The sequence below is a fragment of the Physeter macrocephalus genome, chromosome 14, assembly GCF_002837175.3.
Source record: "Physeter macrocephalus isolate SW-GA chromosome 14, ASM283717v5, whole genome shotgun sequence".
Classification (NCBI taxonomy): domain Eukaryota; kingdom Metazoa; phylum Chordata; class Mammalia; order Artiodactyla; family Physeteridae; genus Physeter; species Physeter macrocephalus.
This window is the reverse complement of record NC_041227.1, coordinates 125,953,436-125,979,210: the sequence shown is the minus strand read 5'-3', so window position 1 is coordinate 125,979,210 and position 25,775 is coordinate 125,953,436. Positions and strand designations below refer to the sequence as shown.

Here is a 25,775-nt window from a genome sequence, read left to right as displayed (position 1 = left end):
GCAGGCCTGCCCTGGGCTCACGTGTCTTATCTTCAGGCTCTCTGGTCCTTCATTCTTGCCCACGTGATACTTACAAGGCATTGGAACGGAGGTTCAGAGCATGGGCTGTGGGGACCAGATGGACCTGGTTTGTACCCTGGTTCATCGTTTACTAGCTGTGTGCCATTGGCCACATCACTTAACTCACCTTCAGGGAAGGAAAGCAGTGACCGTTTTCAGGGGTTGGATTAAATGGGTTCACGTGGCATGGGGGTGTGATGGGGTGGTGGCCTGGGAGACCTCCTCCTGAAGGTGGGTCCCGCTCCCCCCCTCATCCTACTCAAGGAAGAATGGAGAACAGTTCAGAACTGCTCAGTGTGTCATGGGCGCTCTCCCAGTAACCGTGGGAAGGAGACACGTAGTGGGGAAACTGGGGCAGAGGGGGTTTCTGGAACTGTTCAGGAGGTTTCTTTGTGGGCTTTCCCCTGCCCCTCTGGGGAAGTCTCCGTCTGAAATCCACCTTCTCAACCCCCCAGGCCTCATCCGGCTCCCCTCTTCCCAGCAGCCGATAAACCCTCCAGTAGGATGGGTTGTCATCTAGGGTCGGTGCTCCGAGGGGCACTTACTCTGCCATCTGGTGTCTCCTTAGATTCATGCCTTTGGTTTAACATGCACTTCTTTAAATTTGCAACAGCTCCCAGCAGGAATTTCACATTTATTAGACATTCTAGCCTGAATGTAAACGAATCTATCCCCTCTCTGACTCACAGAGATCCCTCGGTCTCTCGGAGCCTCCGTCTTCTCCTCTGGTAAACGGGGCTAACAATACCCTCTCCCCCAGGATTGTCATGAGGGGGTGTGAAGATAACGTATATGAAGGGTCTCGAGCAGCTTCTGGCAGCTCTGTGAGCTCTGTAAGCATTTACTGGATGTGGTGAGTCTGAGACGGGGGCATTGCCGGAAAGGATGTTTAGGGAAAAGAGGACCAAGGAGGTACCGGGGTCTCTACGTGGGAGACTCCTGAGGATGGCGGGGGGGGGCTGTGAAGATGCACTTGAGGGGTAGCTTGGGGAGGTGTGGAGGGAGGTGGAGAGTGGGGGAGGGGGTATAGGGAGCGATGCTGAAGCTACCTGGGCGCCATCCCTGGCAAGGGGGCGTGTCTGTCTGGGTGGGCTGCTGCAGGGGGGCTTGGGCAGGCTGACCTTCCGCAAGGTCAGGGCCCCAGGAGGTGGGAATCAGGGACTGCAGGAGGGTGCATGGCTGGGCTCTGGTTTTTCTGCTCATCTGCCTGGCGGGGGCTGGGGGCCCCATCCTGGCAGGGGGTGGGCCCAGTGCCCAGAGGACCGGGGGCTTGTGGGTGTCCCGCCATGCTCTGCACTGTGAAGTTTTGCCTGGCAGAGGGGGAAAGGGGCCAACTGGAATCTAGATGTTGTGTCTAAGGGGCGGGCAGAGCCATAGAGGGCAGAGGACTTGCCCAGGGTCACGCAGTTAGACTAGAGGCGCGTGTGTGTGTGCGCGCGCACGCGCGTACACGTGGTGAAGCTTCCTATCGGAGTATAGTACCCAGAAACTGAACCCATCCGTGCACCAGCAACCTGGATCCAGAAACAGAGCGTGAGCCATCCCCAGAAGTGCCCTCAGGCCTTCTTCCACTCACTACTTCCCCAAGAACTCTAGGACCCTGACTTCTAATAGCGCAGAGGAATGTTGCCTGGTTCTCTGACTTTATGAGAATGGAATCATACGGCAGGTGTTCCCTTGCGTGCCCCCCTTTCTCTCGATAGTACATTTGTGAGATTCATCCGTCTCGTGGTGTGTGGTTGCAGACGTTTGTTTTCACAGCGGCACAGCATCCATTGTGTAGATACGTCACAATGTATTTATCCCCGGGGCGGACATTGGGCTCTTTCCAATTTGGGGCGTTGGTGAATGGTGTTGCTGTGAACATTCCAGCACATGTCTGTGGTGGACACACATGGGCATTTCTGTTGGCTGCACCTGGGGGTGGAGTGGCCGGGTCTCCTGTGTGCTGTGACCTTAGTTCTCAGACCAAGTGTTTTCAAGTCTTTTCACGCCTCCCAGGCCCCTGTGCTGGAAGCTTCGTGCCTGGAATATGGGAGTAAAGGCCAGGAGGAGGAGCTAGACAAGGAGGGAGCCCTCTGAGAACCCCTGGGAGCTGACCCCAATTCGGTTCACATCCCAGGTCCCATTGTCCCCTCAATTTTTTTCATGCCCTTGGATTCAGTTGATTTGCTTGGACAGACCCAAAGCAGAGACTTGGAAAAGCCCTAAGCTGACTCTGTGGGTTTAGAATCCTGACCCTGTAAGAGATGACCCCTCAAATGAGAACCCCACCCCGGACCTGGGGTGGCCCTGCAGACAGCCTAGGAGGTGCCAGCATTTCTACCTAGGAGCCGGCCAGGGCAGGATGGGGTTGGAAGTGGGGGGCGGTTGTGAAGGGGTCTGGGGAGCGATACTGGAGATCACAGTGGGGGTTGGATGTTGGATAATGTTTATTCTGGGGGTCTGTGAAGCCCCAGGGCAGAACCAGGAGAAGGAAACCCACTAAGGGTTAGAAAAAAGATTTAGAAAGAAAAATCCTCCACTGGTCAATAAAACTGTCTGAGCACAAATAGGGAAATAACCTCTCCTCTCCTTGCCTGTCAAGCCTGTGAGGACGTGGAGGACATGGCTGGGGGCGGGAGGGGCAGGGTGAAGGGTTTTCTCTAAAAAGCGTCCCTTCCACAGCCTCTTACAGACTGTGGTCTCCCTGGGGAGGCTCTGGTTTCCCCTGTGGGCCAGTTCCTATTTTGTGATAAAGTTCTCTAGTTTGGGGATAAAAATGTGACAGACATCTCATTCTATATTCTGCACACTCATCTTAAGATTCAGGGAAGCAGGAGGCTGAGCAGAAAATCATAGCTGGGAGGAGGCCTAACCTAATTCCCTCTTGCTGCAGTTGGGCCCAGCTTGGGCCTTGGGGGAGGGTGTTTTTTTAATCTGCTCCCTCTGCAGCCCTCCCGCCCCACCCCAGTCCCTCCTCCCTGCCTCCTGCCTCTGCTTTCCTGCTCTTGTCCTAAGAGGAACTTGCTTTGCTCCTAATGAGAGGGGACTTGAACTTATGCCTGAGGCCTCCCTCCTGGGGTCGCCGCAGATCCCCCAGAGCCTGTGTGGCTGTTCCTGGCTCGCTGTCTGGTCTTGAAGTAGAGGTCAGAGGCGGTCTCCGGGGAGAGGGCTGCAGGCCACAGGTCCTTGCTTCAGCTGCTTGTGTCCTCCCTGAGGTTCCCCCGTGGACTGGCCCTGCCAAGGCGTCCCGGACCCTGGCCAGCCTTGGAACCTGGGGAATATCAGAGACGTGATTCCTTGCTCTGTGGTTGGCTCTGGCCCTGGATCTCGGTGCTAAGGGGGCTTTTCTTCTCAGAGGCTGGCAGTGGATGGGTGAGCCAGGGCCTGCCCTTGTCTCCCGCGCTGCCCAGAGCTCCCGTGGCCTCAGCTGGTTTCCGCGTTGGCCGCGTGCAGGGACAAGCGTGCACACTCCTCCAGCTGTGCAAACACCAAGTCACAGCCCCCTCTCAAGTGCTTGGGAGGTCTCTTCTGTCTGGCAAGGCGGGGGCTCCTTCAGTTTCCAGGAGCCAGTGGGAACGGATGGCGGGTGGGGACAAGAAAGGGGACAAGGGCAGAGAGGAGAGAGAAACAGAGAGCACGTCTGGGGAGGGGACGGGGCCTCCGTGGGTGATAAAGCACCCCTGTCGATATATGTAAGGACCATTTGTACCTCTCAGCATCCCAGCTTTCCTTATTTATATGGAAATATGGAGGGAACCTGTGTGACTTCTGAGCTGTGTCACTGGGGCCTCACATTAAATACATTTCGGTTTAGCCACCGCTGAGAGCGGTGAGGTGACTCAGGGCAAAGCCACGTCAGGAGGCTGCTCTACTGATAGTCCTGGCCGGCGGTGGCGGTGGCATCCCGGGAGCACATCATGCGGCTGAGCGGCTGGACTGGCTGTGTGTGTGGCCTGCTTCCCTCCCGGGACCCACCCCCTGCCTCGTCCAGGGCAGAAAACGTGCCTAGTGTCCTGGAGCTCCTCAGGAAGTGGTGGGGGTGGGGGGTTGGTGGGGGGCTGTCTCCTGAGGTCTCGGGAGCTCCTGGAGTCCTGCACCATCTGCAGACAATGGGGGTGGCCCCCGAACCCCAGGTGCCGGGAGGGTATCTTGTGGTCTTCGTCCAGTCTGATGGAGGTGGCCTTACAGACCCATCTGAGATCTGTCTCCTTAGCCCCAGTCTATAAGCCCTCTGGTCTTCTGGGGTCCCTCTTTCTGTTGACTTTGTTTTTCTTTTTGGCCGCACCATGTGGCATGCGGGATCTTAATTCCCCGACCAGAGATCAAACCCGTGCCCCCTGCAAGTGGAAGCTTGGAGTCCTAACCATCCTACTGGATGTCTCCCCTCCTGCCTCCTCTGTGTCCCCTACACTGACCTAGTGGGAAGGACACCCCTTCCTCCCTAAACCCTCCACAGGGGTGGGGGGATTTGGGGTGGGGGCTCGGACCACTGCTCAGCACAGCAAACAGATGACAATTCTCTCTTTTACCCCTGCCTTTCGCAGCCCCCCCCCCCCCCCCCCCGCCCCACGCTTCCGCACGGGTCATCCCTATGGCAGCGGAGCTTCCCCCATCCTGCTTAGCCCCTCTGGGTCGTAGTTCTGGCCCCTGCCCATGTCCTCAGGCCTTGTCCTCTCTCCTGGTCTCCTAGGCTGGGCTGGGAAACTCCAGTCTTCCTAGCTGAATGTGCAGGTCATTTAGGTTTCTCTCTGTCTCATAGCTTGGGGCATCTAGATGGTGCTCTGGCCCACCTAGGGGTTTAGCAAAACAAAACAGAGCTCTCTCCCTAAGGAGATTCTGATGGCTTTTATAGGAACGCTTCTTTCCTATTCTATTACCCTGATCTCTGGGGGCAATTAGGGGAAGAGCAGAAACCGGAGTCCCCGGCTGTAGAGCCTTGGGGCTCAGTAAGTCAAACCCTTGCATTTTACCAGAGGGGACTGGATGCTGAGGCCCAGAGAAGGAAAGTGACAGGCCCCTTCCCCCATCTAGTTGGGGCAGAGCAGGTCTGGAGTCAAGTCTTCCTGACTCCCACTCCGGCCTCTCCTGGGCCACAGTGCTGCCCCCAGGCTCTGTCTGGCTCCTGGGGCCGCTGTAGCTCTAGGCCAGATCTTGCAGTTATTGGCTCCATCAGCTATTTGAAAGTTTTTGAAATGGGATGGGGGTGGGAGAGGGGGTGGGGTATGGTTGTCAGTGAGATCTTGGGAAGGGCACGGACAGTGAGCTCAGAGGGGAAAAGGAAGCTTGGGATGAGCCCGGAGAGAGGGCAGCAGTGCGACAGGGCAGGTGCCAGGCCTGAGGCATTGTGGGAACGCAGCGCCAGCCCAGGAGCAGTGACGTGGCTCAGCGCTGCTGGACTGCTGTGTCTCAAGTTCCAGCTGCCACCCAGGCTCTGTGGTCCAGCTGGGCCTGAGTGCATGGCTGGGGGGCCTCTCCGGCTCTGGCCTGCGAATCTTCCCAGCCATGGCCTCACTCTCCTTTTTACATCCCACTCCTTTGGGGAAGGGGCCACCCCAGCCTGAGCTATGAGCGATCAGGGCAGCCCAGTGAGGCCGGCCAGGCTGTGCACTGCACAACTCCAGGACATCCATCAGGTGGCCCACAACATGAGCGGCTCCCCTGGGGCTGTGCAAAGTGCTGCCAGGCCAGATCATCTGATGGGCTCCTATTTTTCTAGCTGAAATGAAGGGAACTCCCCTCTTGTTTTACCCTGTGCTCCGAGCACTGGTTGAAAGCAAGGTATTGCGTTTGAATGACGGGCTTTGGGGGGTGTCCTCAGGATGAGAGTGATTTGAAAGGGTCAACTGTTGTCCCCAGCTCTGTGGAGTTGAAAGAGAGGAGGAGCTATTTATATCTTGCTTTTTGATTGACTAACCGATTGAGGCCATGAGTGAGTCGGGAGGGGCCGAGTGGTGGGAGAGACCTCAGTTTTGCTTCATTTAACACTATGGTGAAATTTCCTGATCCCAGCTGAAAAATCCATCCAGTTTTCTGAGGGGAAAGTGGGAAGGCCGTTAGCTCTTTCAGCTACTCGGGTGGGAGGGGTTGGAGACACTTTCTTTGCTTCCTTCCTTCTGACGCCCAGTCTCTCTAGTACCCAACCCCACCCTGTGTCTCTCCTTCGCTTCCTCTGCTCTCCCCAACCTTGGCCCCCACCCCCCCGCCCCCGAGCTCCCCATGGCCTCCCATCTGACCTCAGGTGGGCTCAGCTGGCAGGGGAACCCAGCCAGGAGGTGACTTGGTGTGAGAAAGCGGTGGCAGTCACTGGAGCGGGCCTGGTGCCAGGGGATGTGGGGGACAAGCAAAGCAGAAATGTCACAAGCAGCCCTGGTGACGTGCAGCCTCTCTAGGCCCCCCTCCTTGTCTCAGTCCCAAGCATGGAGCGGAGGAGACCGGCCCCCTGCTTCCCCCCTCCCCACTCCTCCCCCCCCCCGTCTCTGCCTCTGGCTCTCAGTGGCCAGCCGTGGTTTCTCCTGCCCCGCTCCTGGCACCTTGATGTTGGGTTGCGGACGGGGCCTGGTGTTATTGCCTTGGGTTTGGGACACTGAGGCTGAGGGTAGTATGACGACTCCCTTGGCCATATGGCCGTGCAGGGGGTGCTGGCGGAGGCAGGTGAGAGGCCAGGTGTCCACTGTAGCCCCTGTGAGGCCGCTGGGCCCTGACCCTTTCTCTCCTGAGAAGCAGATGCTGTTGGTACGTCCTCAGCCCTCACGATTCCTGTCACGTGCTGGACACGGCTCTGCCACCCCACGGCAGGTGGAAAGTACCAGAGCATGGCCGTCCTTGGGAGCGGCCCTTAAGCAGTGACTGGCGGGAGGGGGGGGTGCACGTGCCTGGCCCCCTCGCCCCCCGGGGGAGAACTCTGAGGCCGGTTCTACACCTGCTGGTTTCCCCAGGTGGATGACTTGCCCTCTCTGGGCTGCTTCCCCGTCCCTGGGTCACCTCCCCACTTCCCTTCACCTCCCAGATAACGACGTGCCCTCCAACCCTTGTCTCAGGGTCCGATTCTGGGGAGCCCCACCCAAGGCACCCCCTGACACCCCCGCCCCTCCAGCAGCCTGGGGAGTCCCTGGGAGCATCTGTGTCCCCATGGATCCAGCTCATTTATTAAGAGTGACTCAGAGCTCGGCCCCTGGGGTTTGCAGGCAGCCTGGTAGGGGATTGCAGTGTCTGGAACCGAGCGCCTATGGATGGTTTGGAGGGGCTGCCTAAAACCTTCACAAAATTTAATTAAAAAGGAAGGCGAGGGCTGCTCTCCCACACCGGCACGTGCGGTGCTAATGATCGGGAGTGATTAGAAAGGAAATTGTGGAAAGTCTCGGGCTGGTTAATGGGATCTTGTTTGAAGCACCTCATTTTCATTTAATTTTATTCTTCACAAGGTCTCCCAGCCCCTCAACCCTGGAGTTGATCTCTGGGAACCCAAAGACCGGGTTGAGAGCCAGGACAAATTCACAGTGGTTTTTCTAGGGTGGTGTCTGGGGGAGTGGGTGGGGATGGGAGGTGGCTGGAGCCCCGAACCCCTTGAACACGGGCTCACAGCCTGTGCATCCGAGCCACGTGAAGAGCAAGCAGAATGCAGGGTCCTGGGCCCCATGCCTTAGAGATCTGAACTGGCAGATCTAGACAGTGAGGGCCCAGGAATCTGGACTTTAACAGCCTGGCCAGGAGATTCAGGTGCGGGTGGACGGTTGACCCCACTTTTAGAAACCCTGATTTACAGGTTCTGTCTGGAACTTGCTGTTAGGGGGTTTTGGGGTTCCTGTCCCACTACTGGGCCTTCCCTGTCTTCTCACAGACCTGAGATTATGTCTAAAGCCAGATTTTGCTGGTGACAAAAACTGAGGCCCAGAGAGGTTAAAAGGTCATCCCAATGTCACACAGCTGGTAGGGAGCAGGGTGGGCCCAGGCCTCTCTGGATTCCTGTCCTGCAGGGGTGGGGGGGTGGGGCGGGCTCACTCTCCTGACTCCTCCCCTTCCCGAGAAGATGGGGGTGGGGCTGGGGTCTGAGCCACCCCGCCAGACACCAGGTGGTCTCAGCTGGCCTCCGGGCTGCTTGGGCGGTGCCTGACTGCACCCACACTCTTCCTGCAGTGATGGGTGGGCCGGAGTCCCGCGGTGTCCTCCGCAAGATGAGTGACCTGTTGGAGCTGATGGTGAAGCGCGTGGACACGCTGGCCAGACTGGAGAACAGCAGTGAGCTGCACCGGGCTGCCGGCAACAGGCACTTCCCTGTGGACAGGTGAGGGGGCCCCGGGAGGGAGGGGGCGCCCCACTGTGTGCTGGGCTGGGGATTCGGCCTCAGAATGCATTTTATACACACACACACACACACACACACACACACACACACACAAAATGCATAGTGTGTGGTTTTTATAAATCTTCTCTAAGTGGCTTCCCATTGTACATATGTTTCCCCTGCTTTTTTCACTCACGGTGGTGATTTTGAGCTCTGTCCATGTCGATGGGCACGTGTGGATATGCACTTGGTCGTGATGGCCGTGGTGATCATCTGTCCTCCTCCCGTGGACATGGGCCGTCTTTTTATTTATTTATTTATTTATTTTTGGCTGCATTGGGTCTCTGTTGCTGCGTGCAGGCTTTTTCTCTAGTTGCGGCGAGCAGGGGCTACTCTTTGTCATGGTGCACGGGCTTCTCATTGCAGTGGCTTCTCTTGTCGTGGAGCACGGGCTCTAGGCGCGTGGGCTCAGTAGTTGTGGCACACGGGCTTAGTTGCTCCGTGGCATGTGGGGTGTTCCCGGACCAGGGCTCGAACCCATGTCCCCTGCATTGGCAGGCGGATTCTTAACCGCTGCGCCACCAGGGAAGCCCCGACATGGGCCATCTTTGCCAGAAGAATTTCCTGGTTTATTCATTCTAAATATTCCCCCACTGAGGCCAGGATGTGCAAAGTTCCCCAAGGTTTTGTGCTGCAGCCCCACGTGCCTCTGTGTAGCCCCAGGAACCCCGGTGGTGCATCTTAAGTGTCGGGTTCTCCTGAAGCCCAGAGGATGAGGGGGCGTGAAGTCAGGGCCGTCCCAGCTGGGAGTCCGGCCCCCCAGACTTGGATGTGGAGGGAGGAGGCTTGGACCCCACCCATCCCAGGGAGGCACTCTGCACCTGACCTTTTAGATGTTGAGGTTCTTGACGAGATGGAATTGCTCAGTGTGTTCTAACTCTGAAAAATTAGTTTGAAACCCACACTTTTACACAATTTGGGAAAAGCTATACCTCGGCCAGTGCGATTTGGTAAAAGTGTTCTACTGCTGAAAAATATGTTTGAAATCCACACTTTTAGACAATTTGTGGGAAAGCTATACCTCAGCCAATGTGTGTGATGTAAAAGCCAAAGTTCCAGGCATTTCTGAAGTCCGGTGTTGGGCAAAATCAAAGAAAGTGATGGTGGTGAGTCCTGGTCATTGAGGGGCCCTGGCTGGGTGGAGCCTGAAGCACAGCCCACCTCTTTGGTTTAGTGGGGGATCCTTTGCCCCATAGGCTGCCTGGGCTGGACTACTGGCCGTGGGTCCCAGCTCAAACACGCCTTGCTGATTGAATGTTCTGGATGCCCAGTCAGGTCAGCCGATGTCAGCATCCCTGTCCTCATAATGGGCGCCATTTACTGAAAGCTCACCTTATTGAGTTACCTCCATGATCCTGTCAATCCCACAGCCACCTTATGGGGGGCTTTAATCCCCGTTGCATAGAGGAGGAAACTGAGGCACAGAGATGTTCATGAACCTGCTCAAAGTTGCACAGCTGCTGAGGAGCTGGGGCCCAGATCAGATGGCCCCAGAGCCCCACCTTTCTAACCAGTGTGCTCCTGATGGCCGTTCATTAAATATGCGGCTACGTAGGGGTTCATTTTTATCCCTTTGCAAGACTTTTCATATCAATTAATTCACAGCTGAGGGCAAACAAATCCTTTGTGAGACCTTTGCTCTGGTTTTTTTGTTTTGGAAAATGCAGGCACTAAAATTACAGTCCTGGAGCCTGGGGTTAAATGCAGCTGTGGGTATGAGGAGCCCACCTCAGTGCCTGGCTCCGGGTGGGAGCTCTCCACCCGCGGGAAGTCGGGGCCCCTGGGTGGGCTGCGCAGCTGTGTGCTGGGTCCCCGGTTAAATGCTCTCACCCTCCAGGGACTGAGCATCTGACAGAAGAAACTAAAGGGATCTGTCTGCTCATGAAATACGTCTTGGCACCTACTAAGCACCAGGCACTGCTCCTGGTGCTGGGGACACAGTGATGAGCCTTGTCCTCATTCCTGCGGGGAAGACAGACAGTAACTGAGAAAAAGAAAGAAATGAGATAAAGTCGGATACTGAGCCATGTTCTAGGGATGAGGCAGTGGGTGACTGGGAAAGGGGCTATTCAAACAGAGCGGTCTGGCAAGGCCCTTGGGAGTTGGTGATATTTGAGCTCAATTCTGCATCATGGGAAGGAGCCAGCCACGTGAGGAGCTGGGGGGCAGAGAATTTGAGGTAGAGAGAGCAGCGAGTGCAAAGGCCCTGGGGTAGGAGCAAGCTTGGTGTGTTGGAGGAAAGCAACCAGTGTGAAGGCCAACCTGGTGGAGCGTGGTGGGGTCTGGGAGGGGTCAGCTGTGGTAAGTAGCATTGGGACACTATTCTTAGAGCTGCAGGGAGTCTCTGGATTAGCGGGGTGGGAAGAAGGGAAGCAGAGGGGCCAGTGGCAGAGACAGGAGACGGAGGCAAAGCTGCTGGGCTCCCCTGGACCGCCCCCCACCCCGGAGGCATGAGACTGCTTCTTCGCCACATGCACAGGGCGATTCTCTCCCACGCTGCTGTGTCCCCTCTGATTCAGCCCCTTGCCCCCCTCTCATCCTTTCCACTTTCCCGGCTGCCCCCAGCTGTGCTCCCACCTGTCTGGGCTGCGGATCCAGCCTCTGTCCACAGGTCTGTTCATCAGGGTGAGCGCAGAGGGTGCGGGCCTGCCTCCTTGGGCTGGGAGTGCTCCTGCCAGCACATTCAGTGTCTCTGATTTCTTCCAGTGCTGGCCTTCCCTCCCTCCCATGCTTTGCCCTTCATCTCCACCCCCTCCAGCTCCATCCCAGGAAATAGCAACAATCTACCATGACCAGCAGAGCCCATCAAACCCCAAGGGCAGAGCCATAAATTTCAGGGACACTGTTGCTTTTGGTTTCAGGGCGAGAAGCAGTGGGTGTGCCCAGGGCACGCTGAGGCTGCTTGCTGCCACTCCCCACGTGCACAAACACCGCAGCCCCCTCCCCACCTTATCCCCCTCCGGGCTGTGGACATGGAGCTGGCGGGCGCGGGACTCCTGCAGACACGCACCCTGCTGTGTTTCTAGCAAACTCTTCAGTGACCTGCACTTGGATTTCTCACTTTCCAATTCTCTGTGGCTTAAAAAAGAACAACCTCCACTGCCCTCCTTCTGCCCTGTGGAAGCTTCTGGGCTGTGCCTCCCACTCATGGCTGGTTTATCCTCAGGGAAAACAAATTTGCCTTTTTTAGCCTAGGAAAACAAAATTTGGGTTTATCTGCAGATTTGTTGCAAATGGCGTCATATTATGTATCCTAAAACCAAACAGTAGTGATCTCTGAATTTTCCATAAGGCTTCTCTGCAGTGGCAAACACGGCGGGGATTTGAGGCCGTCTGCGTGCAAGCCGGTCCGTATTTGTTGAGTGTCTACCGTGTGTGGGGTCTGGGCTGCAGCGTCAGGGATGAGTGGAGAAGAGCCAGGAGACAGAAGTCAGAGAGCTCTGTCCTCAAAGAGTGTCCGAGCCTCTTAGGGAGAGGGAGCCAGCACCCTGTCCCTGTGCAGAGGAGACGGCAGGACGGTACATCAAAATTCTTGTCTGTGGGTAAGGAGTTGAGGGTTTTTTTCCCAATTTTTTTTTTTTTTTTTTTTTTTTGCGGTACACGGGCCTCTCACTGTTGTGGCCCCTCCCGTTGCGGAGCACAGGCTCCGGACGCGCAGGCTCAGCGGCCATGGCTCACGGGCCCAGCCGCTCTGCGGCACGTGGGATCTTCCCGGGCCGGGGCATGAACCTGTGTCCCCTGCATCGGCAGGCGGACTCTCAACCACTGCGCCACCAGGGAAGCCCCTTTCCCAATTTTTTTTAAGCTTTATTTAAAAATTCAAAAACGCTTCTAGACATTCCTGGCCATCTCTATGCTGGCGGTGCCCGGGAATGTAGCTTCCCTGGGGTTCTATGTGTGAGGGTGGGGAGACGCTACCGGTTAAGATGACTTCGGGCTCAATTTTAAAAGACATGCCTCACTTCTCTCAGGCCCTGTGCTGGGCCCAGCCTCTTGGATTTGCCCCTTCCTAACAGGACAGATCTGGGGGCGTGTCTGGCTCCTGGGCTGGGGAGAGGCCAGACTGGTGGGGGTGGGGGGTAGTTGGTGGCTGTGTGAGAAGGTCATTCCAGGGCAGACACCTATCAAATGTGACAGAAGTGTAAAGGGTTAAACATCCCTAACAAAGACAGAGGTTCTCAACATCCAATTATATGCCATTTGTAAAACAGGCCTAAAAACAAACGACTCAGAAATTAAGAATAAAAGGAAATGTATCCAGGACACACAAACAGAACGAAAGTTTAGATGGCAGTGTTCATAGCAAACAAAGCAGAATTTGAGGCAGAAGGACATTCAAAAGGACAAAGAATTCAGCTTCACTGATAATAAAAATCCCACCCTTAAGAAATGGTTTAACTTATCAAACTGACAACTATGTTTTAATTATAAGACTTTTATCCTTGAGGGTACAGCCAAATAGACACATGTACTTTGAAGATCTTAAAAGCACTACTATTAAGAAGACAATAGGAAAAGGGCCAGTACAGTAGGGATATCTGTGATGGAATAAAATGTAACCACTAAAAAATATGTTTTAAAAGAGATTTACTGACTGGCAATGTATTTATTCATACGGTCTAAGTAAAAGAGGCAAGATACAAGGCATATGTATCAGGATCTCAATGTGTCCTAAATAGAATAAACATATGAGATGTTAAAAAGGAAAATCCTCCAGGGGAAGTCTGGGCCCTGGGGTGTGAGTGGGGCCTCTGTCCCCCGTAGTCCGGCTTTGCCCCGCCCATGGGGTACCACTCCCTTCCGCAAGTGATGAAACCACACGCATTCCAACTCCAGCTCTCTTCCTATCAATAGTGGGAAGACATCTATCTATCTATCTAATTTAAATATATATGTGTACGCGTACGTGTATATATATTTCTTGGTGCAGGAGAGAAGGAGTCCTCTCTGCTCTTACTTGGGGAGGGGCACGCAGGCCCTTAATCATCACTTGGGCGCATTCACAGCATCAGGACCTCTGTTGGGAATGAGGGAGGGGCTGAAGCAGAGGAGGAGAGCAGCAAAAATGCAGGGAAGGCTGGACACCAGGCTGGGGATTTCCTGTGTCCTGTGTGGTGTGCGTGAGAGGTAGACAGATAGACAGACAGACAGACAAACCCAGAAAGTACACATCTCCTGTCTGTGGTGCTTGTGTTTCTGGCTGTAGTGTTTGTCTACAGCACGTCTTGGTACGTGTGTCTGCGGGCACCTGTGAGCGCGATCTCTGTGTTTTAAAAGGAAGGCGATCAGTTTCATAGTAAAAGAACAACTCCCAGCAAGCATGCTGGCTGGGTGCGCAGAAATCAATATCTCGTTAATTGAATGCAACCCTCATAAATCACGGGAGGAGCTCGAAATTAAACCTCCTTCCTGCAGCTTCCTGGGGAGTTCCCGCTCAGGGCCAGGGGACTGAGGACTGGAATCAGCGATGGCCCCGTGGGGCTGGGACGGGGGTGGGGGTGGGGCCGAACCTCAAGGGGGCCTTCTGGGGGCCTGGCCTGATGGGAGGTGATGCCTGGAGCTGGTGTCCTGCGGGGAGGTGGCCACTGGCTACCAGCTGGAGCCAGAGTTCCCAGCTTGGCTATGGCCCCTGGCCCCTGGCCCTGGGTGATGGAGGGAGCAGAGTGTCCTGAGGCCAGTGGGTGGCCTGTGGTGTTGGTTGCTTCTTCAGGGGACCCTGGGCCGGTGCTCAGAGGCTGGCTGCACCTTGGAGGCCGGCTGGCTCCAGGAAGCCACTTACGCCCGCCCGAGCAGGAGGGGCTGGTGGCCAGTCTGTCAGTGTGACTGAGGGATGCTCAGATAGGTGTTTGAGGATTTAGAGAACCATGAATGCTTCGAATACCCCAGGGGGGCTCCCTGGGGTTGAGGAGTGGGGTGGGTGGGTGACCAGCGGCCTGTCTTGGCCTTCTTTTACTCTCCAAGTAAGAATTGATCATTTTGGTGGAATGCCTGGTACTTAGTATGTGTGCACAGAGGCCCAGGGCTCACAGTCTGAGCATGTTTAGTTATTTTGCAAATACAGTGGGAGGGAGCAGGGCTGGCACAGAGCGCCAGTGTCTGAGTCTCTGCCCCGTCCCCAGCCTGCAGTTCAACCTTGGGAAATCATTTTACCTTCTCTGGGCCAGTTTCAGAGCTAACTGAAGTAGCAGTAATTAATGATTAATGGTGAGAATAATAAAAGCGGCTGCCCACTACTGGGTACATATTATGAACTTTGACCTTGGCCAGCGGCCCAATGAGGAAGATCCTCTTCAGGTCCGCATTTGACAGATCTGAGGGAACTGGGCTCAGACAGGAAAAGGACTGGCCCAGGTCTTAGGGCTGGAGGGGATCGAGCCTGCCTGCCTTGTCTGCACTGCCCCGTGGTGCTGAGAGCCGGGCAACCACGTGACTATCACATTGGTGGGGGGAGGGGTGGGAGGTGGAATCTTCGCCTGGCTGAGAGGATGGCTGGACCCTTAGGGCTGGTGTGATAATGCAGAATGTCCCCAGCTTTTCTGCCCCTGCCTGGCACCTACAGATTACAGGTTGGGGCCAGAGAACCTCGCTCCTCTTGCTGGGGTGCTCGTGGGGTCCCTCCCACACTGGCTCAGGAAGAACCTTTTGCTACTGGGGGAAGTGCAAGGCCTGGGCCAAACCTGCCTCAGCCTGGAGGCCAGGCATCTACAGAGTCCCGGGCCTGGAGGGGGACAGCGCAAGGCTGATCCCCTGGGCAAACTTGGGTGGGACCAGGGTGGGGGGGACACAGTTTAACCAATAGCAAAATAATATTTTATGACTGCATTGGCAGAAAGATGCATATAGTAACATTACATATTAAAACCTTTTCTTTGACCTGCAATTGTTTCCCGATGTTTAAAGAAATGGAAACACTTCCGTGGACCCCTAAAAGCACTATGGGCCCTGGTACTGAACTGCCTGGGCCTGATGGGGAAGCCAGCCCTGCCACCACCCTGACCCCATGGTGACAACACTGTTAGCTGCAGACAGCTGCACACCGTCTCCCCAATCCATCCCCCCTTTTTCTTTTCCACGGAAGCATTTCCCAAGTCGTAGATGTGCTGCGGTTTGAGGTCATGACACCTACTTTGATTGTCATTTTAAAAAAAGCTTCCCAGGGAGAGAAGCCTAATCCTATATTATTTGAAAATAGAAAGTGCTGTGCAAATGCTAAGTCCAGTATAATAATAGTGACGCCAAGTAATTCTGTTTTGAACAAGTTGAACTTGTTAAATCAGACAGATGCCATCTGCACTGTTTTAAAGCCGGGGCTGGTGATGTGTTTTATGCAAAAAAATGCTTATCAGATGAAAATTGCTGAACCTCCCCCAAAGTAAATTGGTTTGCTCCGTAGTTAGACTTATGAGACTTCCTCTCAGGGATGGGGTGACCACTATAGGTAGGGAGTGAAAGCATCTCAAGCATTTATTGAGCACTTACTGTATGCTGAGCACTTGACAGTCAGCCTCATGTTTAATCCTTGCAATTAATCACTCTGTGAGGTAGCTGAGATTATTCAGATTTTATATGAGCTAACCCTCATATAAAGGGTTATAAATCAAAGGGGTTCAGAGAGGTTAGATAACTTGCCCAAGGTCACACAGCTCTCCAGTGGAACCAGGATTTAAATCCAGGACCTCAGACTCTGGGGCCCTTTCTTGGTCCAATAAGTCTCCGAATAATGTGGAGAGTCATGGACCTAGAAGTGTGAGGAGTCGAGGGCTCCCCCGCCCCCCGTGGCTCTTCATCTCCCATGAAAGGAGCAGCAGGATGGAGGCTGGACTTCTGCAATAGGAGGATGGGTGGGAGATAAGATGTTCCTGACAGCAGGGTGGCAGGAGAACCTGGGCTCTTTTTCTGTGATGGATTAAAAACCGTTTTCCCTCAATTCTGCAGATGGTGATTGTGTTCATTTCCTAGGGCTGCCGTAAAAAGTGACCACAAACCAGGCGTCTTAAAACAACAGAGACTTATCTTCTCTCCATTCTGGAGGCTGGAAGTCCACAATCTAGATATCAGTAGGGCCTCACTCCTTCTGAAGTCTCCGGGGGAGGATCCTTCCTTGCCTCTTCCAGCTTCTGGTGGCTTCACGTGTCCCCTGGCTTGTAGACACGTCACTCCAGTCTCTGCTTCCATCGTCACATGGCCTCCTTCTCCCTGGGTGTCTCCACATGGCCTTCTTATAAGGGCACCAGTAACTGAACTTAGGGCCACCCTCCTCCAGTGTGACCTCATCTTAACTAATTACCTCTGCAGTGACCCTATTTCCAAATAAGGTCACATCCTGAGGTTCCAGGTAGATGTGAATTTGGGGGGGACACTCTTCAACCCAGCACAGTGATGGAGCTCTGGGCATGTGGCCCGTGTGGGGCAGTACCAGGCTCCACTTGTGAAAGCAGATCCCTGTTCTTGAAGGCGCAGGACTCCTTTGGGGGTTTTAAGCCAGCCACTCATAACCACCCCCAGGCATGGGGATGCTTAGAGAGGTGGATGGAGCAGAGCCTGGATGGAGAGGTGCCTTTAGGAAGGCTTGAAGTGAGGTGGGGTCCCTTCCAAAGTTTCCAGGGACCTGGCAGGACCCCCACTGGTCCCACACAGGGGTTACTTGTGCCCTAAGGTCTCTGGTTAGAAGCTGGAGGGCACCCAGTCCTTCTCCACCTGGGAGCCCCTCCTGTTGGGCCTCAGCCGCCTGTGCTCTGGGCCAGCCCTGACCCAGCAGCTGTCAGGTCTGGCCTTCTGCCCTGCGGCCGCCTCCCTCCATCACCAAAATGCTCCTTCCAGGCAATACAGTGTCCATCCTGTGCCTGGAGGTCAGTGGGGAAAGCATTCCATGACCGTCATTCAGAATTTATTTCAGAGCGCAGTGGACATCAAGGTCATCACTCACGTTCCTTCTCTGCTGGAGCCCAGGCATTGTCAATGGGTGCGTATCACCCCCTAAAGGGTGAAAATTGGCTCTTGTAATTTTAGCTACTACAATGGTTTGTGGCCCTCCACAGGCTATAGTGTGTAAACAGATCTGCAGAATATCGGTGGAGTTGACATTTCAAGGGGGGAGGGTGAGAAGGGGAAACAATGTCTCAAAAGGCTCCTTAAGGGGGTGATAATGAGAAAAGGTTGAGAAACAATGGTCCAGCCCAAATCCCTTCTGCCCCGGCTCCAGCCCCACCTCCACAATAATGATCCCTAACACAGACAGGGCTGCTTTCACGCAGGCACTGCTGTTCTGTGTGCCTTACACGTTTCCTCACTGAGTCCCCCCAGTGCTGTGAGGGAGGTGCCGCTATCTCCTCCATTTTATTTGATTTTTTATTTATTTTAAAACTTTTATTTATTTTCTATTTTGGCCATGTGCACGGCTTGCAGGATCTTAGTTCCCTGACCAGAGATCGAACCCGGGCCCCCTGCAGTGAAAGTGCGGAGTCCTAACCACTGGACCACCAGGGAGGTTCCTTTCTCCTCCATTTTAAAAGATGAGAGCCGGAGGCACAGAGAGGCTAAGTGACTTGCCCAGGGTCACACAGCTCATAAGAGGCAGAGCTTCAGCTTATCTCCTTGTGTGTTACTGTAAACTGGAGATGAGCTGACTGTTCTCTTCCCTACAGCATTCCTTGACAACCTGAAGACCAAGGAGAACTATTGCTACTTCCTGCCTGAGGACTTTTTTGAGCAAAAGAAACATCATCTTATATGTCTTTGCTCATTCTTATTTGTAATTTCATAGAAGGTTGTTGAAGGTTGAACTGTGTCTTCCAAAGGGATGTGTTGACCTTCTAACCCCCGGTACCTATGAATATGATCTTATTTGGAAATAGGGACTTGACAGATGTAATCAAATTAAGAGGAGGTCATACTGGATCAGGGTAGGCCCTGATCCAATGACTGGTGTCCCTATAAGAAGAGGAAATTCGAATACACACAGAAGAAGGCCAAGTGAAGACAGTGAAGACAGAGGCGGAGACTGGAGTAATGCATCTAGTAGCCCAGGAACGCGGAGGACCGCTGGTCCCAGCCAGAAGCTGGGACAGATGCTCCCTCAGAGCCTCCAGGAGGAACCAACCCTGTCGACACCTTGATTTCAGACTTCTGGCATCCAGAAGTGTGAGAGAAGACGTTTGTGTTGCTTTACGCCCCCCCCCAGTATGTGGTCATTTGTTACAGCAGGAAGTGAATAAAAGGCAATGCCATTTTCCATTAGAGTTTGGAGAGGGTGGACTGGGCTGTGTGTGCACATGTGTGTATATGTGTGTGCACATGTGTATATGTGTGTGGAGGGCTCATCTGTCACCCCCTTCCTGTCACCTCTGCCTTCTGTCCCCACCCCCACCTCCATGTCTCCCATACCAGTTGCCTTCCTCTGTGCATGGGGCCATGCCCTTCCTCTCCTTACAGAAGTTAGAGGTAGGGGGGGCGGGGGGCGGCCCGAGGGGCCAGGTGGCCAAGGAGGGGCACCACTGTGCCTCCTCTGGTGAGAGGTGGGGTTTACAGACCCCAGAGGAGCCCAGGTTGGAAAAATCCTCCTTCGTATAATTCTCATTATGTGTGGCAATAAAGACCTTACAATAAAGTCCTTGTAAAGGGATAAATGGAGCTTAAACGGGGCCTGCGAAGCCAGAGGAGGTGGTGAAAATCAAAGGAATTGGAATTATTGTCTTCAGAAAAAGTAAGCAGCTTCCTGGAGAAGGGCCTCCAGAGCCTTCCTTGCTCTGAGATCCACGTGCCAGCCGAGTGGGATCTGTCTCAACAGAAGTTTTTGCAATGAGGTAAATACTGCATCTGATGTCTGATAAACTTCTCTGAGAGGGGAGTAGTAACCAACACCAGGAAATAAATTCTCCAAAAATAAAGGCAGCACGAGTATTGATGATGAGGTGGAGGGCTGTGATGTTGGTGGCACTAAACTCCTTTAAGATCCTGGGAAGAATTCATTCTTGGGAACCCAACAATAATTTACTCGAGGTTTCATAGCTGGCAAGTGCCCAGGCTGCTCTGGGTGGAATTTACTTTGGCAAAGATACAACTCCTCCGGGAGAAAATAGAGAAACAGACTCGGGGCAGCCGGCTGTGCTCAGGAAAAGGGCCTCTATCGCCTGGAGATCCCTAGACAGATCTCGTCCAGGCTCTCGAATGGAATTCTTCTGCCCATGTCAGCCTCAGGCACTGCCCTTCACACGTGTGCAGACATGCCTGGCACCTGCAGACGTGGGCTTTCCCAGATGCATGCCACGTGGGTCTGTTGATGGTTAGCGAGCCCCTCCAGCCCGGGCTGGGGCAGCAGCGGCTCCATTTCCTGGCCTGACTTTACCCATCGCTACCTTTCCGTTTGGTGCAGGGCAGTGTCTGGGTGCCGGGGGCCCTGCAGTCCCCCTGCCTTTGCTGGCAGTCTGAGGCCTGCCCTGCCCGGGAAGGAGACCGCGGCAGGCTCACCCTGGCTTCTCCCACTTAGGCTACCCCCTGGGGCTGGCCTCATGGAGCGGATCCAGGCCATAGCCCAGAACGTCTCGGACATCGCCGTGAAGGTGGACCAGATCCTGCGCCACAGCCTGCTCCTGCACAGCAAGGGTGGGGGCCGGGGGCACCCCTCTACTCCCAGGAGGCCAGAGTACAGGGTGGGACGTCCGGGGTGGGGCCCTGATTTCTCCCCACGGCAGCTGCCCTGGCTCCCGGGGGCCCTGTGTTGGGCTCTCAGTGGGGTACCTCAGGGTTCACCCCACCGTCCCTGGGCGGCCCCTTCCATTCCTCTTGATATGGGGGCATCAGGCTGGGAGGCCCTACCTCTGCCTCCGTCAAAAAGTCAGGAGTGCATTTGGGTGGATGCCCGAGGTCTGCCCGTCCAGAAAGCTGGTTCACAGCCATTCAGACCAGCTCCGCACTGGTTCTGAACCCCCTAAGGAGGGTGGGAGTGTTGGAAGAAGGGGTACCCCAGGCACAGGGACCCCCTGGCGGTGGCCTTTCAGGGGAGAAAACTCAGGCCAAGGGCAGAGTGGGCTCCTGCACTGCCCCGCCCCAGACCAGCCCGCCTGCCTCACGCTCTCTCTACTGCGCTCTTCCTTGGACCCAGGTCCTCAGCAAGGTGACCTTCTCTCCCTGCAGTGTCTGAAGGCCGGCGGGACCAGTGTGAGGCACCCAGCGACCCCAAGTTCCCTGACTGCTCAGGGAAGGTAGAGGTGAGGCCTGGGCCTGAGGGTGGCCATGACCAGCGGCCCCTCCTCCACGGGGGCCGCACCCCAGACTAGCTCTGCGATTCTGCTCCTGGCAGGAATATCCACCATCAAGGGCCTCTCTGCCTGACCTCTGGACCCAGAACCTGGCACTAGCTGGCAGAGGCCCGCCTCAGGGAAACCACTTCTCTGCTTGGGCCATCTGTCTGGGGCACCAACCCAGATGTCCCAGGATGGGTCACGTTGCAGGGTTTTCAGTACTTTCTTACAGCAGACGAACTATTAAGTATACGTATGGCACCACTAGTAGCCTGATTTCCAACAAATTCAGACAAGGTGTGGACCTCATTCTCTCTCCCCCTCCCTCCCGGCCCAGCTGACCAACTGGATGGAGAGAGCCCCTCCCTGTCCCCACCTCCACGGTCCCACCTCTGGCTGCATGAAGTCTGTCCATCCGGGGAGCCGGTCCACAGGCATAAAAGCCAGCCCCCTCACTGGTGCTGAAATCCCTAAGAGCGTGGGGTGTTGGCACTGCAGACCCCTTCCTTGGGGACCAGGTGGGGGTCACTGTGGATGAGTCCTGCCCTGGCCGCAGCCCTGGCCCCCCTCAGAGGCTGCTCCCTGACCTTGGCTTCAGCTGAACCCTGCTCTTGGTTACGGGTGGAGGACAAAGGAAGAGGGACCAGCCGGGCCCTGAGCTGCTGCACCTCCACCGTTGCCCCTGGAACCTTGGCCGCATGTGTGCTGGACTGACCTCATCCCCCCAGGGTCCTTCTCTTTCTGGGCCTGGGGGATCGTGGTCCTGTCTGGCCCTCCCTGAGGCTCTCAGCAGCCAGGACACAGGGCTGGGTCCTAGGGCCCTGGTCCAGTCTCTCTTCTCTGCTTCTAGCCTTGCTGCATCTTTAGGGTGGGCCCCAGAGACCCTGTCCTGGGGGACCTCGGGGTCCCCAGGGACATGCATGCAGGGGCTCACCGAGGGTGCACATGGGGCTGGCGCTGGCCCCTTGGCCCAGGCTGGCCCTCTCCACAGTGGATGCGTGCCCGCTGGACCTCTGACCCCTGCTACGCCTTCTTCGGGGTGGACGGCACCGAGTGCTCCTTCCTCATCTACCTCAGTGAGGTCGAGTGGTTCTGCCCCCCGCTGCCCTGGAGGAACCAGACGGCCACCCAGAGAGCCCGCAAGCCCCTCCCCAAAGTCCAGGTAGGTGTGGGAGGTGAGTGGGCCGGCACGGGGCTGCCAGCCAGCTCTGCCAGGTGGGTGGGCTGGTCCCAGCCCGCCAGCCTGCGGGTGCCCGTCCCAACTTGTGCAGGATGCTGCAAAGCTGAGGCTACTTAAGGGGCAGGCTGGGGCCCTGGAGGTGCCCCCTTAATGGACTGGAATAATGGTAATAATAGCTGTCACTCATTGAGGGCTTCCTGTGTGCCACTTTATTTGTACTTAAATGTCCCAGCAGTCCGTATGCAGTCGCATTTAATAGATGATGGATCTGAGGTCTGGAGAGCTGAGTTAACTTTTTCAAGGCATATAGTTACTCTGGCTCCACTGAAAGGCGGCCTGGCTTCCCTGCCCTTGGAGCCCCGGCTCCGACCACTACCTACTGCTTCGTTGTCGCAGCTGGGATCCTGGGAACTGTCATAGCTGACCCCCTCACGAAGGGCTTGGGACAGGTGGCTGATTGGAGCTGGGCTGGGACAGACCAACGTGGCTGGGGAGTGAGTGTTAGGGGGAGGAGAGCTGGGCTCCCTGAATGTGGGGACTGGTGGGTCTCTTAGAAAAAGTGGGAGGGACTTCCCTGGCGGTCCAGTGGTTGAGACTCCGCGCTTCCAGTGCAGGGGGTGACGGTTCGATCCCTGGTTGGGGAACTAAGATCCCACATGCCGGGCAGTCGCAGCCAAAAAATAAAAAACAAGAAAACAGAAAAAGCTGGAGAAGCGAGAACAGGCCCAGCCTCACAGGGAAGGTGCCAGCCCCTGTGCCCAGGGCAGTGGGTGATGGCGGTGTCGTGCCTGCTGGGTGGAGGAGGAGAACGGAGGTCTGGACCCTCCTCCAGGCAGTCTTCCGGAGCAATCTGTCCCGCCTCCTGGAGCTGATGGACAGCAGGAAGGAGTCTCTAATCTTCATGAAGAAACGTACCAAGCGGCTCACGGCCCAGTGGGCACTGGCTGCCCAGCGCCTGGCGCAGAAGCTGGGCGGCGCCCGGAGGGACCAGAAACAGGTACCTTATCCTCTATGTGCATCGAAGGAGCTGAGCCCAGAGAGCTTAGGAAGGGAGCTCAGGGCCTCAGGCTGCCAAGTAGACACGGGGTCTACCCTTACAAAAGTTTTATTGCATTTCTTTGAATGTGAGCCGCGAGCAGGGGGAGGCAGAGTCTGGATAGGTGCATGTGGTAGCCCTGGCCCTTTTCATGTTTGGGGCAGAGTGACCCCCCCTCCGCCTTAGGAGTCCCGCGGTCTGTAGACATCTCGTTCTTGTCAGGCAGAAGAGTCATGGCATTTGCCTGGAATCTTGGGAATAATGTAGCCTGTTTGGGGGAAGTTCCTTGGTTCATTGGTTCTTCCATCTGTCTGTCCATCCATCCGTCCATGCAATAAATATTTACCTGACTCTCTCATCACCCTGTTTATTTCTTTCAGAGTCCTTATCATTTCATGAAATTATCTCTTGTCTGTGTTTACTGTTGTCTACCTCTTCCATCTGGAACATAAGCGCCTAGAGGGCAGGATGTGACCGTCTTGTTCACCTGTGTCTCCAGCGAGGTCACTCTGCCTCTTGGTCCCTCCGCTGTGCTCTGGTGCCAGAAAGCGCCCTTCCAGGCACAGCCTGGAGACAGTGTCTTCTGCTGGCCGGGTCTCCCTGGGGGTGGCAGGGCTGAGGGCTGCTGCTCTGTGCCGATCCTCTGTGTCCCCCGCTCCACCACCAGATCCTTGTCCACATCGGCTTCCTGACGGAGGAGTCCGGGGACGTGTTCAGCCCGCGGGTGCTGAAGGGCGGGCCCCTGGGGGAGATGGTGCAGTGGGCAGACATCCTGGCTGCTCTCTACGTTCTGGGCCACGGCCTCCGGATCACAGTGTCCCTGAAGGAGCTGCAGAGGTGAGTGCCAGGGGAGGGGAGGGGAGGAAGGGGAGTCCGTCGTCACCCAGGAGCTCTGCGCTCCTGCTGTTGTCGGTTGGTGACATTCCTAATCCCCTCCTCCAGCTGCTCAGGCTGCCTCCTGCCCTTCCGTCCTCAACGCCGATGCCTAGTCATTGTGGGGGACGCACCAAGGGAGTGCATTTGCATAGTGCTCTTCAAACAGGGTCCTGTTCTCCATCTCGGGGCTTACAGGGGTCCTAGCGTTTGTGCTCAGGGACTGACCAATACTGGCTTGTGGAGTTGAGCCATGACCTACAGATGGGGTCCCCTCTGCCTGCTGTCCTGGTGGACTTGGTGCAGCCTCAGGGGTCCTCTTCTGGAACGGGGCTCCTTCCTGGGCCTGTTCTGGGGGTTGGAGGCCAGGAAGATCTGGAGGGTGGTGAGGTGGGCCAGCGATGCCTACCCCTTCCAGGGCTTGCCTTTCCAGGGTCCCTCTGATATTGTTGGAGGTGGGAGACTGGTGATTAGAGTGGGTAGGATTCTGTGTGTGTGTGTGTGTGTGTGTGTGTGTGTGTGTGTGTGTGTGTGTGTGTGTCTATGGTGAGGTTTATTTTAACCACTGTATCTGTGGGATGTAGAAATATGTAAGATTTTTCTTCTTTTATTTATTAATATTTATTATATGATATTTGATACATACAAAAATATATGTACCATATGTCATGAAGTACAAGAATGGAGTGATCGCCCATGATTCTGCCATCCTCCTTTACAATGAGAATATTACCAGGGCTCTCATGTTCGCCTGGGACCCCTCTTGTCCATCCCTCGGTCCTGCCCGCCACCCCTCACCCCCCCGTCCCGGCCCTGGAACTTGGATTTTGTGTTTATCTTTCTTTTGCTTTTTATTATTTATTTATTTATTTATTTTACCTGGCCGTGTGGCATGTGGAATCGTAGTTCCCTGACCAGGGATCAAACCCCTGCCCCTTGCTGTGGAAGCGCGGAGCCCTAACCACTGGACTGCCAGGGAAGTCCCTCTTTTGCTTTTTTTAAAAAAAAATTAGTTTTTTTTTTTTTACAAATTCATGTATCAATAAATAATATATTGTTTAGTTTTATTTTCGTTTGGTTTGAGCTCTGTAAAAATGACATCTGTTATCTGTAGCCTCCAAGACTTGTTTTCTCCACCGGTTATTAGGTTTTAAAGATTTCTCCACATTGCTGCCTGCATCTCTATTTCATTCATGTTCAGTGCTGTATGATATTCCATTGTGCAAATGTACCGTAATTATTTATCACTTTTTCCTGTCTGTGGACATTTTCCCCTGTTTTTACAAGTTATTATTTTTTTAAATTTTATTTATTGTTTTGGCTGCATTGGTTGGGTCTTTTGTTGGGTGGTCTTTCTCTAGTTGTGGCGAGGGGGGGCTACTCTTCATTGTGGTGTGCGGGCTTCTCACTACGGTGGCTTCTCTTGTTGCGGAGCACAGGCTCTAGGCATGTGGGCTTCAGTAGCTGCAGCACACGGGCTCAGTAGTTGAAACGTGCGGGCTCTAGAGCGCAGGCTCAGTAGTTGTGGCACACGGGCTTAGTTGCTCTGCTTCATGTGGGATCTTCCCAGACCAGGGATCGAACCCGTGTTCCCTGCATTGGCAGGCGGATTCTTAACCACTGCACCACCAGGGGAGTCCTTTACAAGTTATTTTGAATGATGCTGTGGTGGACATTTTATACATGTCACCAGGTGTCCCTGGGTCAGAGTTTCTGTTGGGTATAGACTGAGTTTTTTCTTTGGTATAGACTTTGGTGCACAGTTGCTGGGACTTAGTTAGGGTGTCTGAAAATTCAGCTTGACAAGAAAATGCCAACTGTTTTCCTAAGTGACTGTACCAGTCCAGTCCTACCGTGTGTAGGTTCCCAGTGGGATACATTCTTACCCGCATTTAGTGTTATCGGACTTTCTCATTAGGGCTGTGGAGTGGTATTGTAGTATCTTGTGATGGTCTTAACTTGTATTCCCTGACGGCTGATGAGGCTGAGCAGTTTTTTTTTTTGTTTTTTTTTTTTTTTTTTGCGGTACGCGGGCCTCTCACTGTTGCGGCCTCTCCCGTT

General features: G+C 54.9%; 1 protein-coding gene across 1 annotated transcript in view; it reads left to right on the top strand.

Annotated features, from left to right (window-relative positions):
* MGAT5B (alpha-1,6-mannosylglycoprotein 6-beta-N-acetylglucosaminyltransferase B) overlaps positions 1-25,775 on the top strand; it is a 66,844-nt gene that overhangs the window by 4,336 nt on the left and 36,733 nt on the right. The window contains exons 3-8 of the mRNA XM_024130411.1: positions 8,179-8,326; positions 19,872-19,987; positions 20,519-20,592; positions 21,617-21,787; positions 22,638-22,802; positions 23,509-23,678. Of these exons, the coding sequence (XP_023986179.1) occupies positions 8,179-8,326; positions 19,872-19,987; positions 20,519-20,592; positions 21,617-21,787; positions 22,638-22,802; positions 23,509-23,678 (844 nt within the window). The remainder of the gene's footprint in view (positions 1-8,178; positions 8,327-19,871; positions 19,988-20,518; positions 20,593-21,616; positions 21,788-22,637; positions 22,803-23,508; positions 23,679-25,775) is intronic.